Raw genomic sequence first — 16050 nt, 5'->3', positions numbered from 1 at the left:
TCCAACCTTAATGATTCTATGATTCCTGTTTCCTCAGCTTGGAACCAAAGAAGTAGCCCCCAAAAGAATGCTCTACTCACAATGATAGGGATGGTGTTGGCTCTGGAGAGGATCTGCTTGACCAGGCGATACCTGTCATACAATGGCTTCATCACCTGTCGTTCGTTTTTGGTAACCTGAAAAGGAAAAAGAAGCAAGATCCATGAAGCCTGCAGCAGATACTCCACTCTATAATACATGTGCCCGTGACTGCTGTTAGTCAGAGGGGATGTGAAGGGAATTTCACGAGGATGATGGGTTAGCAGCATTAGCCCTGAAACTGGTAATGCAAGTGCTTGTGTACGTCATTGCGTCTCCTGTCCCAGCAGCACCCAAGCTGTGGGCTGTCTTGTAATGTGGCTGTATGAAAACAGGCAGTTTAAATATGTCTTGTAATGTGGCTGTATGAAAACAGGTGGTTTAAATGGCCACCTCAGGTGCCACATGTCCACAGCACAAAATGAGCCACAGAGGCAGCAGTCTGTGCTTGTAATCACGTCTACCATTACAAGGCACAACATGAGGTTTCTCAGCCTTATTCTTGTGCTCTCAGAGGCAGTGTGTATGACCCAGGAAAAGAGAAAGGAGCTGCAATGACTGCACACTGCAACGAAAGGAGACTTTCCCAGGGCAGGTTAAACTACAAATTTCACAAAAGCAAACTTTCGGGCTTTGCCATTCCTCCTGATTTCCTGTCCAAGCCAGCAGTTCTCCATCTTTTTAACCCCCTAACATTCCCCTCTACCACTCCCTCCCAACAACCTTGCTGAGGAGAAGTCATCACAGAGCTGAGAAGGGATGAAGATGCCAGAGCTGCACAGCACAGAGAAGACAGAATACTGCTGTCATGCCCACACAATACCTTCCTTACGCTGCTCTGTCCCTAACTTCACTCCTCCTAGCTGCGTGTTGCGCTCTCTCCTCAGTTTGAGAGTGCTGCAAACTGCGAGTGTTCATTTCAGTTTTTTTTTTTTCAGATCCAAGCTAAGCCAAAAATCTCAGTAGTACTGACAGCGCAGGAGAAGGGAAGACCTAACAGCCAGTAGCTAGTGTGGGAAAGCAAAGGTCTGACCAACTAAGTACTAGTTGTAAGTCGGGTTTTACTTCTTCAATGTTTTGTTACAGTAGGGTTAGAAAACAAACAAAATACTCAGCAGAACCAACCTGATCATCATCTTTCTTTGTATTCAACACTGTCTGAACCACATCCTATGACTGTCCTTCCATTAGATCTTTCGTCTAACTTTAACTGATTCTGATGTCATGCCTATCCTCCACAAGGCTTTTTACTGCTGCTAATCACCAGAGCATCTGAACAGCTGCCACATGAAAACCAACAACAGTAATAGGAGGAAAGGGAATACAGCTTGAGACAGGGAGGAAATTTGAAAATGAAATGTCTTTTATTTTGTCTGCAGTTGACCTTCCTTGGAGTAAGCTTTCTGAAGCTTTCACATCCTCCCTCCAGAGCAGGCAAGGGTGTTGGTTTGGGGCAGAAGAGCTGTAAGGATTGCCAGGAGTGGGACTGACAGCGATGAACTCTAAGAATCTGGAGGCAGCATCTTCCTCCTGCTAACCAAGCCTATTTCCTATGTTGGGGGCAGATGAAGAGGGAGGAAGAAGAAGGAAGACCTTTTTATTCCTTTTGTGTCGATGTGTCTGCATTCAGTTGCACTGCTCAGCAAGTTGCCTCCAACTCTGGACGTTTCTCTGCAACCCATCAAGCGTACAACTGGAGAAACTGGGTAGCCTATATACAGATATATATTATATTATTCCTAGCTTTACTAGGTTAGGAGTTAGCAGAATAGGTGGCACAGCACTACTGTTGGCTCAGACAGTCTGTTACTAAAAAAGACTATGCAGAGGCTGAGAACCAAACCTTCAATTAAAAACATTTCCAACTCGATAAATAGCACTGTTCTGTACAGAAAAATAAACATTAAGCCTTGGAATGGGCAAAAAATCCCGAGATATGTTCAAGAATGGAAAAAATAAACAACATGCTTCAGTGTCTGAATAGCAGCATGGAGGAAGAACACAGAGAATTAATTTACGCATTGGAAGTTAAGTGCATGGGGCCTGAGTCAGCCCTGCAGACACACCAGCACACTCACCACCACGCAGATTCTGAAAGAAAACGTTGAGCACACGGGCAAACTGTCTCGCTAGGTAAACACAAGTAATACCAGCAAAACCTGAGTATATTTTGGGAGAACATCAACATGCAAAAAGACTGTTGGAATAATGGAGCCTTTGACACAACTCTGGGGCACGCTCCACATGGCAAAAGAGCAGCAGGCGAGGAACAGACCATTGCTTGCATTGTTCGAGCAGCTCAAGAATTTCTGCAGAGATGGACTTTTTGGCTTAACTAAAGCAGTTCAGTTCCACCTTCGCAGGTTCATCTATCACTGGTACAGAAAGACCCAGCTGCACAGTAAATCTGAGCTCCATTGTTTTTCTTGTTTAGTTAAATATCTTTAATAATAAAAAAAATACTTGGCTGAACTATCCCCATTCTCCTCAAGCTCTCAGTACTTTTCCACTGCTGCAGTGCCAGGAGCTGAGAACAGTAAAAACTGATCAGCTGCAGTCTTCTTTGCCATGCAGTTCAGTGTTGCTAGGTATAGACTGCTTACATAAAACAAACAAATCAAAAAGCAGTTGTATAAATAAAGCATCAGAAAGGGGAGGGGGGAAAAAAGGCATCCTGATAAGTTAGTGTCTGGGCTTGTTCTCTTTTTGGACAGATTTAAGTGAGTTCACTTCAAGATGCTACCTGTTGATTTGTATCATTGTAAAAGCAGCAAAAGCAGGCTCGGTCTCATGGAGAACAGAGGGAAGGTGAAGGGGATTTCCTTGTGCTGGCCTTTTGCTATTTTACACAATAACACAACTGTATGTCCTCTCATACAACTACACTGTTTTCAGCTGCTGGGAGATGTGACTGTACAATATTGGCCCTTCATTAAGGAGCAAAAGGAAGGAAGAGATCAGGAATCCCATGCAGCAGCAGAATGACAGATTTGTCAGCTACACTAACCAAGTACTCCTTATAAGCAGGAATTTGCTGCTCCCAAACCACTGCTCTAGAGATTAGCACCACTGGAAATTAAGTTACTTTACCTACACAGCTGGTAGCAAAGATTATAATGTCATCCATGAAAGAGGAGAAGGGATTCATACAAAGCCAACCTGGTGGCCTAGAAGCCACTGTGTTTCTGCCATGGCAGGGATCAACAGTACACAATTCTTAATTCCCTGTCTTCACAAATAATTTCCCTTTGTTGAGGCCAAATGTGCAAGAGACCTCATGCCCTTCCCTTCCACTGGCACATGGAAAAAACCCATCTGCTTCTCAGGGGAAGAATGAAATCTCCTCTCAACTGATGCTGTGATGCTCAGGAGACAAACTGTTTCACAAATCCTTTGGCACGAGAGGATTGTGCCAAAAGCAAGGTGCAGGTGCCTCCCTGCAAACAGCACGAGAAATACACTGTAGCTCCTCTAAGAAGGAGCAATGTATGCACACCTGTCTTCCCAGTTAGTCACTCATACTAGCAAATGGCAAAGTTCCTGGATGGATGGGGGGCCACGCACAACAATTCCCATGCAGTCCGTATCCCTGGCAAAGCTGGTGAGTCAGCTGGGCCACAAACGGGACGTCTGTGGATGCTGGTAAGTGCAACGCAAAAATAACGCATGTTCAGCCTCATTCAGCCTGTAGGCTCAGTCCTGCAGGGATCTGCCAAACCCAGCGCTGTGCGCAGACACCTTGCTGAGCACAGACTCCTCAGTAGCAGCAGTAGTGAAGGATCAGGGAGGCGGATTTAGAGGATGCATGTGTGGTTTGAACAGTGAGAAGTGTTAGTGACTGTGATATTAAAGGAGCATTAAAGGGACATATAAAGATGTACTTTGAAAAAAATGCTGCAGTACATACCGGTCTGCCATGAATGCTTTCGTAGTACAGCAAAGCTTTCTGAAGCGCCACTTTTTCAGCTGCTATCTGATCTCTTGTCATATCCTATGAAAAAGTGCCACAGAGAGAGAGGAGGAAGAAAAAAAAGTCAGATTCCTGGACTCAACAATACTGATGTGTGGCCTAACCAAAGTCGTGTCATTCTGTCATAATGTTTGGAAGACTCATCTCTGCCTTCCAGTCCTTTTTTCCCAGCTATATTGCCAAAGAGACTGTTAACATGAATGGCATCCTATGCACAATCCAGGCAGATTAAAACCATATCAACTTTGCATGTGAAGGTATTTTATGCACATAAAGAGGATTTATCAATTATCGGTGTGCTTTGAAAAAACTATGGTATGCAACTTTTGATGTTGGTGGCTCTTTTTCAGTTAAGATTCGAACTGTAAGGTCTACAACAAAACACATGTTCTTTCTTGTTCTCCAAATTCAAGACAAGCTGCAGTACCTCTTTCAAAGCTTGCCATCTTTGCTTTGACTGCCACAAACACACTTGATCAAGAACTGAAGTGCAGTCAGACCGTCTCCTTCTGCCAGTGGAGTGAAAAGCTCTGGCAGACAGGCTGAGGGGACCAAGCCAAAAAAAGGGCAAACAGTTGGAGAACACTTTCCTAACCAAGTCTGCAGAGTTCCTCCACTGAACTTGCCTGACACCGAGCTTTCTCTCCCTATCACAGCACCAAATATTATCACAGGCCCTCTTTAAAAGGCCAGGGTGCAGATTCTTGCTACTCTCAGAAAACAGTCAGAACACACACTGTGTATCTTCTTCTTCTGAAGATCCAGTAAATAAAGATAATGCTGTCTGCCCCTCTCTTACAAAGCATTGAACAATCTACACGTCAGCAGACTCAAGGACTTCACTTACAAGGCTGCCCAAACCTCAAGAACTGGCAACATCAGACATAAAGACATCCCTGGTGATAACCCTCTGAGATTACAGCAGCTAACAGAGCTCAATGTGAAACTCTGAAGAGCAGTGATAAAATGTCCTGAAAGAAGAGCATTCAGCTTTGGAGTGAACTAGAAGAAAACAGATGACCCAATCTCCAGAATCACTGGAAGATTCAGAATTTGGACATAACAACAGAAATAGCCAAAACCAAGGCAGGAAATATTGCAATAATTCAGAAACGTTACTTGGAATATACAGGGATAAAAAAAAGAACATACAATGACGGTCAACAGAAACCAAGCTCTGGGAAAAAAATCAGATACTAAAGGCAGAGGGAAAGAAACTAAAGCAAGTGAGCTAGGAGTAAAGGTTGTAGACTTTGTGACAAAATGTAGGAGACCACAGGGCTTTCACAAGTGACTGTGCAGCCACAAATTACATATTTGTACCTAAAGGCCTAAATCTGATCTGCCTACATTGTACCTTGATATCCTCAGGTCGGTTTGTCTCCGTTCGCTTTTCTTGAAGCTTCTTCTGGATAGAATCAAGGGTCGCTTCCACAGCAGGCTTGGCAGATTTATCTGACAAGTCTTGCTTCTTGTCATCATCCTTTTCGAGCTGAGAACCGAAGCTCTTGGGCAGTGTGTTGCTCCGCTGACGTACAACAGGGCCAAGGTCTTCTTCCGATATCTTCAGTTTTGACTCTAAAGAGGGACATTTGAGGGAAGACGAATAATTTTTCTTTTTTAAAATGTAACAATGACAGGACCACTGCCTAACATAAAATTTAAATGAGGCTGAGTCCGGCTGCCCCCTGAAGGCGCACCAGTGGTGGCTGCTCACCTTTAAGTTGCTTTCGGAATTTGGCCAAATCATTTGTCCATTTAAGTACTTCAGGGTTGGCTGCTTTGTCACTGTGGGAGGGCTGGGAGGAAAGAAAATTCATGCTGAATCTGTGTTAAACCAACAGGAGAGACCCACTGAAACAACTGCACCTCCAAAATAGAGAAGCTTAGCACGAACAGTTTGAGAAGTGTTAGGGTGCATGTATCCACACCAAAGTCTGCCTGACACCCAAAGACACTGAAATAACCCAAATGCTAGGCTACAGCAAACTCTGTGCGTTTCTTCCAGCCTTTTCTACTGCAGGCAACATCCTTTCAGTACAATCCTTTGTGGTTTAGATCACCAACAAAGGTGCACACATGCAAAGCCGCAGTTCCTCAGAAAGCTTTCTGTGCATTGGAAGAGCATGTCAGGAACAATTAGAGCACAGTACACTGCTGCTGCTCAGCAGCACTTGACTGTGGTTCCTTGCTGAGGAGGCTGCTCTCTCTCCTCTGCAATGCACTGGTGTCCTGGGATTACCATCATGCAAATGAGATGTGCAATTGTGCTTCCCATAAGCTGAACTTGAATAAATAAACAAACAGCAGTTTAGCACAGCTATTCCTACACACTGAGTGTGTGCTTTTGGCACACTGCCTTAAGCAGTGATCAAAATCCTATGAGTTTGTAAGCCTATCTCTTGTGCTGCACTGATAGTATATAATGCCTGGAAAGGTAACTTGCTTGGTATAGATGCACATTTTCCTTTTTTGGGCAGCAGCTTTTTTCTTTTCTTTTTTTTTTTTTTTCCTTAGGAAAGCTTTCAAGACTCTTGTGTCTTTGACAGACTTCCCTGATGTCCCTTCCCTTTGTTGCTAATGCATACCTCCCCATACAAATGCTTAACTCCTACAGACTCACTCTGTATTTCCTCTCCTCTTCAAATTTCTCCTCAAATCTCCTGATCTTTTTCTTCAGTCCCTGAATCCTCCGGGTGAGTTGTGCAGGAGTAAGGTCCTCTCTGTCATCTTCGTAAGATCCCAAAGATGAACTCCGCCTCCTACCAAGAGCAGAGATTGAAGGAAGAGCTTAGCCAAACAGCCATGGTACATCTTCAAGCAGAGAAAGCAGCTTAAAACTTTGTGTAAATAAAAGTAAATCCCATAGAAGTGAGAAAGCAATGCTGCTACTCTGTAATGGCAGATAGCAAAAGATGCTGTCACAGCCTCTTTCAGCAACAACTCTCTAGATATTAATTCACAAACCCAGAAACTATTAGTTATTAGGAACTTTTCTAAAAATATCAGTTTCCTGTCAGTAGGAACAGAAACCCAACACAGCATAGCTAAACCGCGTATGTGATCCAAAGAGATGTTGCTTGACACAACCGTGCAAACCCTTTACAGCTGGGTGCCAGAGTCAGCACAGGCAAATCACAACCCACCTCATGAAGGAATGAGAATTGGGAGGGGAAGGAGGCACTTCTGTATCATCCAGGTACTGCTGGCTCTGTCCATAGGCATAGAAACGAGGGGACAGCATAGGATCGCTGTCCTCATCCAGAAGCTGGCGAATTAAGCGACCAGCCTGCGGGGAAAGGCGAGCCTCATCTGAGTCCAAGCCGTCTCGCTGCCATGAGGAAAGAGCAGGGATGGGCTCTGGGAAGAGTAAGACAAAGGCTGGTTTTATTGTTTTTGTTTTACACGTATGACAGGCTCCAGGCAACTTTACTAACGAACCCTGACCCGTTTGTCCTGGACCGCAATTCCTTGTCATCAGGCATTCCCTCGGTCATTACCTGCACCTGCCCAGCGTGCAGAGCAAGGCAAAGCATTGCCTGGCCATTGTGGGTACTCTACACAAACATAAACTATCTCCCAGGTGCTACAGGAAACTATCCAGAAGTTGGCCGGTAATTACCACAGACTGATACAAAACAAGGCTATCACCAGACAGCACTTCTGAGGAAAAAGTTATGCTGGACAAGAGAGAATGATTAGCACATGGCAGTATAAAGGAGGCAACTGGATCACAGGAGTCTGCATGGAAAAGGTGTCTCACATTGCCACCTGCTCCACACAGTGCCTCGCCTGTAAATTAACAATGATGGTAATATGGTCTGAGTTTCCCCCTTTCCTCTTTCATGTGCAATCCTGGTGCTTAACAGCATGGTACAAAAGTAAGGACAATCCCTGGACAATCCAGCCAGCTGGAAGTAAAAGCAAGGCTCTACACGGAGATGGTGGAGTGGGAGAGAAAGGGAAACCCAACTTAGCATTGCTGATTAGCATAGCGGAGCCCACGGAAAGCAATCTTGTGATCATTCTCTCCAGATGCCATAAGGAGTCTAATGTTTTGTGTTCAGATAGTTTACTAACCAGATCTGCATGCTCCTACTTAGCACCAGAGGATTAGGCAGTTTAAGAGCCAGGCTGGAACTTATAAATCTAACAAATTGTTCTAGAGTCAAGTAACAGAACAAAAACCTTACAGAAAGCTCCCAGACCAGTCACAGAGCTATGGACTCATTACTTCCCATGCCTAGTGCGTCTATTCTTCTTCAACAAAGAGAAGGGGCTTTTGAAGTTATTAATTTTTGAATAAAAATAGTTTATTTCCTTTTGGTGAACGAGGTTAACACTTTCCTAGCTCAGAATGGATTTAATGAGGATTCCCTTACAGAACCTCTATGCTGTTTAATATTCCCCTGCCAAGCACAATCTGGACAGCGCAAGATCATCCACAATTCAGTAATGATGGGCTCAGTGGTATTTTGCCTGTACCCAGCATTAAATGATGCTCTCCACCTCTTTCTTTCCTCCTTAGCACATGAATATAAATGGCACACTTCTCCTTAGAGATTGGTGTTGCATGCAAACTCATGCGATGCTTTGAAAGGGATGGCTGGAGGTTTTTGCATAAAAGCTTCTCTCGGCTGTTGTGGTAAGTGAAGCAGGTACTCTCCGCATACAAGCCTGGCTCGCAGAGGCTACTTTGACATGGTGTGCAAGCCCCTAGTGTGTGTAGGCTGTTTTGCCATGGACTGGAAAGCTTACACAGCCTACGCTTCTCTCAGTTATTCTGGAACAAGAGTTTTTTCTAAGCTGCATTCAACCTTGGCAGCTCCTAATACCTGAAATATTTTGCTCAAGGAATCTGCTAAGAAGGAAGGCGAAACGAAGGGCAAACCCTTCAGCCAAACTGTGACACCTTGGTGTCGCAGGCTTCCCTCAATCTCTCATGATTTCAGGAAGGTCCTCACAAGATCTTTTGCAGCAAAATAATAACACAAAAGGAACAAATTTGATACATTTGATTAGCAGGAATTTTTTTTTCAATTCTTCCAGACATCTCTCACTTCCAATTTCTGGAATACACTCTCACCTCCAAACAGAATTTGCTTTCAGAAATTGTTAAATCACACCCGTGTGGGATTTACATAGATGGAATACACTTAGAATAAATCATCAGCATATTTAGCAGTAACCAAATTAAGCTCCTACCACACCAGCTAACAAAGCTCTTATTAATCATGCATGATGCATGTGACTTTGTCCCAAGGTAGATCTATACACCAGATAGCATGTGACATTCAGGACATTGTGCTGGCTCAAAGAGCCTCTGATCAAACCCCAAAAGACAGCAAAGCACTTTATGCAAGCTAGTGGAGACTTGAGGTATGTGTACTTTCTGTTTTGTTGATTTCAAAATACTGCCCCAAAATAGAAACTCCCATTCCAAAGGAGAAAGTGTTAAAGAGGAGAAGAAAAAACGTCCTAAAAAGAAAAATCAAATTTGAGACTTGACAGAATAAACGGCCACATCAGCTGATTTTAACGCTCACTCCTGGAAGGCCTGACTCCATGGGTAACTTGTTTCCCTTGCTGATTGGAAGTATTTAGAAAAAAAATCTCAGCTGGACACAAAGTGGCTAAACCCCCCTGAAAATAACACAGCAATTAATTAAGGAACATACTCAGTTATTTAGAATTATGGATCTAGAATTCAGATCACAAAGACCAGAGCTGTAGTCCAACTGCATTCTCTCTCATACTGGCCAGGTGCTTCACCTGGAAGCACTGGAATTGCTGATTGCACACATACACAGGAACCCGCCAAGGGTAAGCTGCTGCTTTGTCTGACAGTGCATAATCAATCAATTCCTGTTTAACGGAATACATAGTATCTTTTGTTCTTCACTTATTCAAGATAGCTACCAATGTGTTGAGCCTTTTCTGAAGGCTGATAAATTCCTGGACTTAATGGTTCAGGTTTAAAGTACCTGCTATCAGGATTAATATTGTCACCCTTCCACCTTTCTGTTAATTGAAGAATAAAATCTCAGTAAAGAATGTAAATGTTTTACCTTTCCTTGACACAGCAGTTACCGTTACTCATCTCCTATCGCTCAGAGAAAACTCTCAGTTTCCTACTCACCTCCATATTTTTCTATGTACTATTTTTTCTGCATTTTCTATAATGACAACTTTTGCACTGTACTAGCACAGAGAAAGGGTGAACAAATTTTCTGTTTCTTGGCCAGACTCTCAATGTCTTGCTTTTAGGTTCGCCTTTTCTAAGTTGGTGCAGAAGAAGTGAAATACGCTGGTATTGAGCCTGCAGTCCTTCAGAAGTGCTGCACTCCCTCTCAAAATCCCCCAACCAGCTCATCTTTCAACAGAGCTGTCAGCCATCTGCCAGGTGTTGCTCTGCACAGCTCTGCAGGCACACATATGCCTACGCCAATGCAACCTCTCTGCCAACCTGCCGCATAGGAGGATTGAGATATTAATAAATATGCGAGAAGGAAGAAAGATTAATTGTATCAAATTGGTGTATTATTGGTGAGCTCCAAGCCATCTAGCTGACAAAACCTGACTTTTTTTACCATTACATTGTGTATTTGCCACAGGGTTACTAGGGGCTGCAGGGCCAACAGAGGGGTGCCCACACGCACACCCCACCTGAGGTGCAGCTGGCAAAATGCCGCGGGCATCCCCCGTTTCCCTCTCTGCAGCCACACAGCTGACACAGGCTTCTAACACTGCTTTTACACACACCCATCTGACAAACAAAGGAGGCCAAATCTTAGCTTAGTAAACTGAAGTAGGTCCAGAGGGATTAAAAAGCCAACTAATTACAACACCTGAGGTCCTAGTATTAAATCCCACTTGAAAGACCTCTCATAACAAAGTGAATAAAGCAATTTAAAACCCCAAAACATTCACTAGCTCAGAACAACCTATTTCACTCACAAGTAACTGTTTGAAAACATCCTTGCTTGAATACATCAGAAGGTATTCTTCCTATGTAGATCAAAAAGAATGGCCCAAATAAAGCACTGCCATGCCTTTTCAGTTAGTGAGATGACACATCTCTTAGCTAGCAAGCCAACTTTGTGTTTTGTTTATAATGCGTCATAATAAAAAATGAAAAAAAAAATTTTAAAAATATTTATGCTATAAAATACAATCAGTAAGCAATGCAATTACTCTTTTCTACACATAGTAATAAAAATGCAGTGTATTTCACCACCTTTTGATTTCTTATAGTAAAGAGTCTGTTACGCACAAACACACTGATGTATGTAAGTCCACAGTACTGAAAAGAAAAAAATCTAAAATACAGCCTCCCTTTTGCTATACTCTTTGGATTTTTTTGCATTATTGGTGTTTTTTTTTTTTTTTTCCCCATGGAAAAGTATCAATTAAGTCAGTGTCGAAACTATTTGTAGAACAGCTTCACTCTCAGGGTCTGCAATACTTGACTTCTCAACACTGAAAATTCAAATTGTATTTTAAACTTCTGCTTTTACTCCTTTTGTTTTTTAAGCTTGCTGAAATATGTCCACTGATTGTTTCATAAGTTCTTGTTACTGCAAACCCTGCTTGAAATCTCATCTATGGAACTTTCTTCAAAGTGTCAGTAATCAGGCAATGCTGGCAGCAATCACACGCATCGTATCGATTTACTGAACTGCCGGTTCAGCTCCGAGCTGCTGACAGGGCCAGCCGCTGCTACGCAGAACAACATACTTCCAGATTTTCCTTGAGGGCAGGATAGCAAGTTCTGGGCCTGAATTAGAAACATTTGGTAAGAAATCTGCACAATAGTGCCTGGCTGTGAGAGAACACTCTGTCCTCCTCGCTCACAGCACTCGATTAAAACCTAATCCACAACAATTACAAACCTTTGCTGTGGAAGCAGCTCTGAAAACACTTGCTCGCTAGCATTCTCAGCTGGCACCGGCTGAGCGGCTTAGCAGGCAAGCCTAGCAGTCAGACACAGCTCAGAGACAGCTCAGTTCACACCCAGCCCGGGATAAAACTATCGGATTTGCACCTGCGAATACACACTAGTAGAATACTTCTCTTGGACCATGGGAGATGCACCTAGGCTGTGTTCAGCACTTGAATTTGTCTGGGGCGCTGCTCACACCCTGTGTACTACATCAATATCCCAATCATTACTACACATCCCCTACATGTAGCAGGCAAGGTGGACGCAGAAGGCAAGCAAAAGGTAGAGTGTAAGCTTACGCACTGGAGGAAGGGTAAAGTAAACTTCTCTGTCCTCTATCTGCTCAGCTTTAGGCAAAGGGAACACAGCCTGGAGAAGGTACAGCAAATCTCTTCTCTCTTTCTTGTATGGATTTGACTATGTGGTAAACCTTAGGAAAAAAAAACCTGGTAAAAATCTAGCATAACATAAAAGGCAGGGGGCCCTGCCAGCTCACCTGGCAGCAGTTATCACAGTTCTGTGTCCCTGAATGAGGGTTTTTAAGGCAGCTTTGGTCTTAACATGAAGGAGAGCCTGCCTGAGTAACAAACAAAAGCTAGTCAATGGACAAGGTTGTCTTGTGTAATTTTGTGCCCATTCTTCAAGGCTTTTTTCCCAACATTTGACTGGAGGCGGTGACAGCTACAGCTCAAGGCAACCTTTTTTTTTCACAAGCCACTCCTGAAAGACCCAGCAGTTGCCCTGGTCACTAGATGCTCTGTATCTCCTGCAGTATGACAGAGAGGACCCTGCCCCCAAAAGTCAGCTCAACTATGTCCTGGAGGAGCGGGTAATTCCCTGAGAGCTGGACCTACCAAATTTGTTAGAGCAAAGCAATAAATAACTCAGTGTTACTGCACTTGGAGGCACAGTTCTTTCCCTTTTCACTGGGGATATGAGCAGAGATGCGGCACGGATCCTGAAGAGACGTGTGACGGTTTGAGTGACACAGGCTGGCTGGCAGGGGAAGGGAGGATGCCCTGGCTGCTACAGCTGTGGATCGGGAGTACAACCCAGCCTTGCAAAGCCAGCCTCAATGACAGACTGCTGCTAGCTGCAGAAACAGTCTGAGAGTTGACACTAACATCTTCCCCTTCCTGGCTGCTGCGAGCTTGATTTCACATCCACAGCTAGGAAAGACTCAGTCTTTCCTTGCTGAGACACAGAAGGCACCATTTTGCTGCTCTTTCATCTGCGCCAACAAAATGGTGATTCTGAAAGGCAAGTATTTTAGATGGCATCTCACCCCAAAGAGCTGATTCCTTTGCAACTGCCCACCTCCTCCTCTTGTGAAATACATGTGAACAGAATGGAGGAAGGAAGAATCCTAGAGAAGCACTCTTCAATCACAGTCACACGTGCTCATAATCCTGTTTCATATTTGCAGGACAAGAAAGCTAGAATCCAAACATAAGAGCGTGCCTACAAAGAGGGAGTTGTGCCAAAGGTGCAACTTATTTCATACGATGGGAAAGCCTCTGGCAGACAGAAAGGAGCTGTGTTCTCCCCTTCATGCATTCACATGACTCCCATTAATAACCCAGGAAGAAAAAAAAGAGTCATTATTTCCAAAGGTTCACATGATGGCTGAAGCTAGACATCACCTCTGAGAACACAGACGTGCTCACCCTGGCTCAAGACCCCGCAGGGCAGTGCTAATTAGCATCTCAGCAAACACATAACGCAGCCAAGGCCTCCTGGGAACCCTTCCACGGTGCTTTGATCAGCCATGCCTGGTGATACCACCCAGGGAATCCCCACCAAGCAAGCAAGTGGAGAAATACTCTCCTGACCGTGGTGACTAGTAGCCTGGCTGATTCAAAGGCAGTCACAGCTGCAGATTTTCTTTATTCATGCCCAAAGTGTCATAACTACTCCCCTCCTAGAGGGAAAGGCAAAATAGACTAGGTCATGCACATTGTAGAGGCAGCAGCAGAGAACTCGACTTCTCAGTGCTCCTCAGAGATTGTTTTTTGAGAGCAGTACATAAGTCAAACATTTTCCTTCTCTTGCTTTGTTTATTAAAATACCATACTCATATTTTCCTGTTTCTTCCCTGTCAAAGTCCCTCCTTCACTCCTAAAGCACAAACTAACAGAAGAATTCTTGCTTGTACACAGAGAGAGTCAATAACTGGAAAAGGGTTTGAACCCAGAGGTGCCGGACACCTTCAATTAATCTCAATTTCTAATGAAACTGAGGTTTGTGGCACCCACAGAGTTCCCCCAGATTTCCCTCTCTTCAGTGAGTCACTGCAAACAGGCAGCCAAGCACGCACTCTGGAGATGAGAGCTAAGAAACAGCATCAGAACAATTTAAACCACATGCAATTTAACACTGCCGCTTGAGCTGGTGATCAAAATTTCTTCACAGCATACATAAAAAACCTCCACATTGTTTGTAGGAGCCATCAAAAGACAGAGTAGTAGACAGACAGGCTTTTTTCCAGCTGTGCTTTTCAGATCCTAATCATTATTTCCAAATAGCAACTGAAGTGGAAGAAAAGGAAGAAAGAAGGAAGTTGCTTTTAGACTGTGAAATAGCCAGTTTCTTTGAAGTATAGGGCAGTCTAGCTTAATACTTGACTAACCAACCACCAAGAAATAAGTTAACCTGAAATGCTCAGGGACTTAACAGTACTAAACAGCAAATGAAAGTAACTTCAAAAATAAAGCAATTAATTTTCTTCCTCTAAGTGACAAATATAATTGGTACCCATCCAATACTTCACTTCCAGTTTTTCCAAACTTTCAGTTCCATATTTAGGACAAAATTGCTTTCCTGTTGTTTTTGGCAAGGGAAACTGATCATATAAAGATATACCCAGCCCACTCAGGTTTCCCTCTCTCTCTCGTTTCACTCATACAAACAGCCATCACACAATCCTACCTTCCCAGTTGTTGTCATCACACAGCGCTGTCAAATCCAGCCGAGGCACTTCTGACACAAAGCTGTTTTCCTGATCATCAGCATCTTGATTTCTTTGCAACTTGTTTTCAGGAATGCTTGGATGCTCTTGAATCTTCATACTTGAAATCAGCTATATTCCCATACACCCACAGAAATGAGAGAGAAAGAAAAAAAAAATGTTTCAGGAGGCAGAGGAGGAAAAAAACCTCCTGTAGTCACAGCAGCAGTAAGCTCATGCCTTTAGCTAAAGATCCAAACAAACAGACCCTGAGTTTCCAGCTCCAAATTCAAATCCCCTGCTCGGTGACCCCTACGTATTAATTGTCAAAACATCCATCCACTTTCCTTGAATTTTTCTTTCTTTAGAAAGCCACTGCAAGTTCCTGAGACTGCCTGCCCTGACAACTGCATGCAGCTGAAAAAGCCTCCAGTAATCGATGGGGATGAAAAGGGAGGGAGGAAGGCAGGGAGAAAGGGAGAGAGAGGGGGAAGCTGCATACACTTCCTACAGGAGGGCAACTCCTCGGAGCAACAACAAAAATGCTGCTGCTGTTGTAAGGCTATAGCAATATGGTGTCTTCTAAAAAGCAGGTACCGGAGCTCCCGAGGTAGCAGCCACAGACAGCAAGCAGTGCAGGCTACGTACATGAATGCTCTCATGCAGGCTGTGCTGGCTCAGATCAATTAGTGCCAGCTAAGCTATGCTGGCTGCACATTCCCTGATTTCCTGTGGTTGTTTCCTAGCTGGGCGTGGGGAGAGCAGAACTATTTATGGAGGAGCTCTGGGTATTAAAGCAGTGTTGCGCAAATCCAAATGGCAGTGAGGTTTGGCATCTGAGCTGGAAGCAGAGTGGACTCTGGGAAAAAGCCAAAAAAATTCACACAAGCATCTAATGACTTAGGAAGAAAAAAAAAAAAAAGGCAGAATGCTGTCAAGTAAATGATTCATCATTTAGCACTACCTAGAAGCAACGGCTGTTTGCCTCACCACGGCTCACCCCTGCACATACCACACGTCCTGTGCATTTATGCAGAAATCACTGCCATTCCCACAATCCAGATATGCAGCGCGCGTGTCTGTAACAGCGCTTGATGACATGAGCAGTTTTGT

At 43.9% G+C, this 16050-nt stretch overlaps 1 protein-coding gene across 1 annotated transcript in view; it reads right to left on the bottom strand.

The window, feature by feature from the left end:
• Positions 1–80: 80 nt before the first annotated feature.
• The window catches only part of FAM13A (family with sequence similarity 13, member A), a gene marked incomplete at both ends in the record, with an annotated part of 28559 nt that continues 12589 nt past the window's right edge, over positions 81–16050 (bottom strand). Inside the window, 7 exons of the mRNA XM_010076351.1 lie at positions 81–176; positions 3986–4069; positions 5406–5626; positions 5766–5847; positions 6672–6810; positions 7195–7408; positions 14919–15069. Of these exons, the coding sequence (XP_010074653.1) occupies positions 81–176; positions 3986–4069; positions 5406–5626; positions 5766–5847; positions 6672–6810; positions 7195–7408; positions 14919–15069 (987 nt within the window). The remainder of the gene's footprint in view (positions 177–3985; positions 4070–5405; positions 5627–5765; positions 5848–6671; positions 6811–7194; positions 7409–14918; positions 15070–16050) is intronic.

This window comes from Pterocles gutturalis, unplaced genomic scaffold (genome assembly GCF_000699245.1).
Source record: "Pterocles gutturalis isolate BGI_N339 unplaced genomic scaffold, ASM69924v1 scaffold23968, whole genome shotgun sequence".
Lineage (NCBI taxonomy): Eukaryota > Metazoa > Chordata > Aves > Pterocliformes > Pteroclidae > Pterocles > Pterocles gutturalis.
The sequence above is the reverse complement of the archived record's forward strand: the minus strand, read 5'-3'. Positions and strand labels throughout refer to the sequence as shown.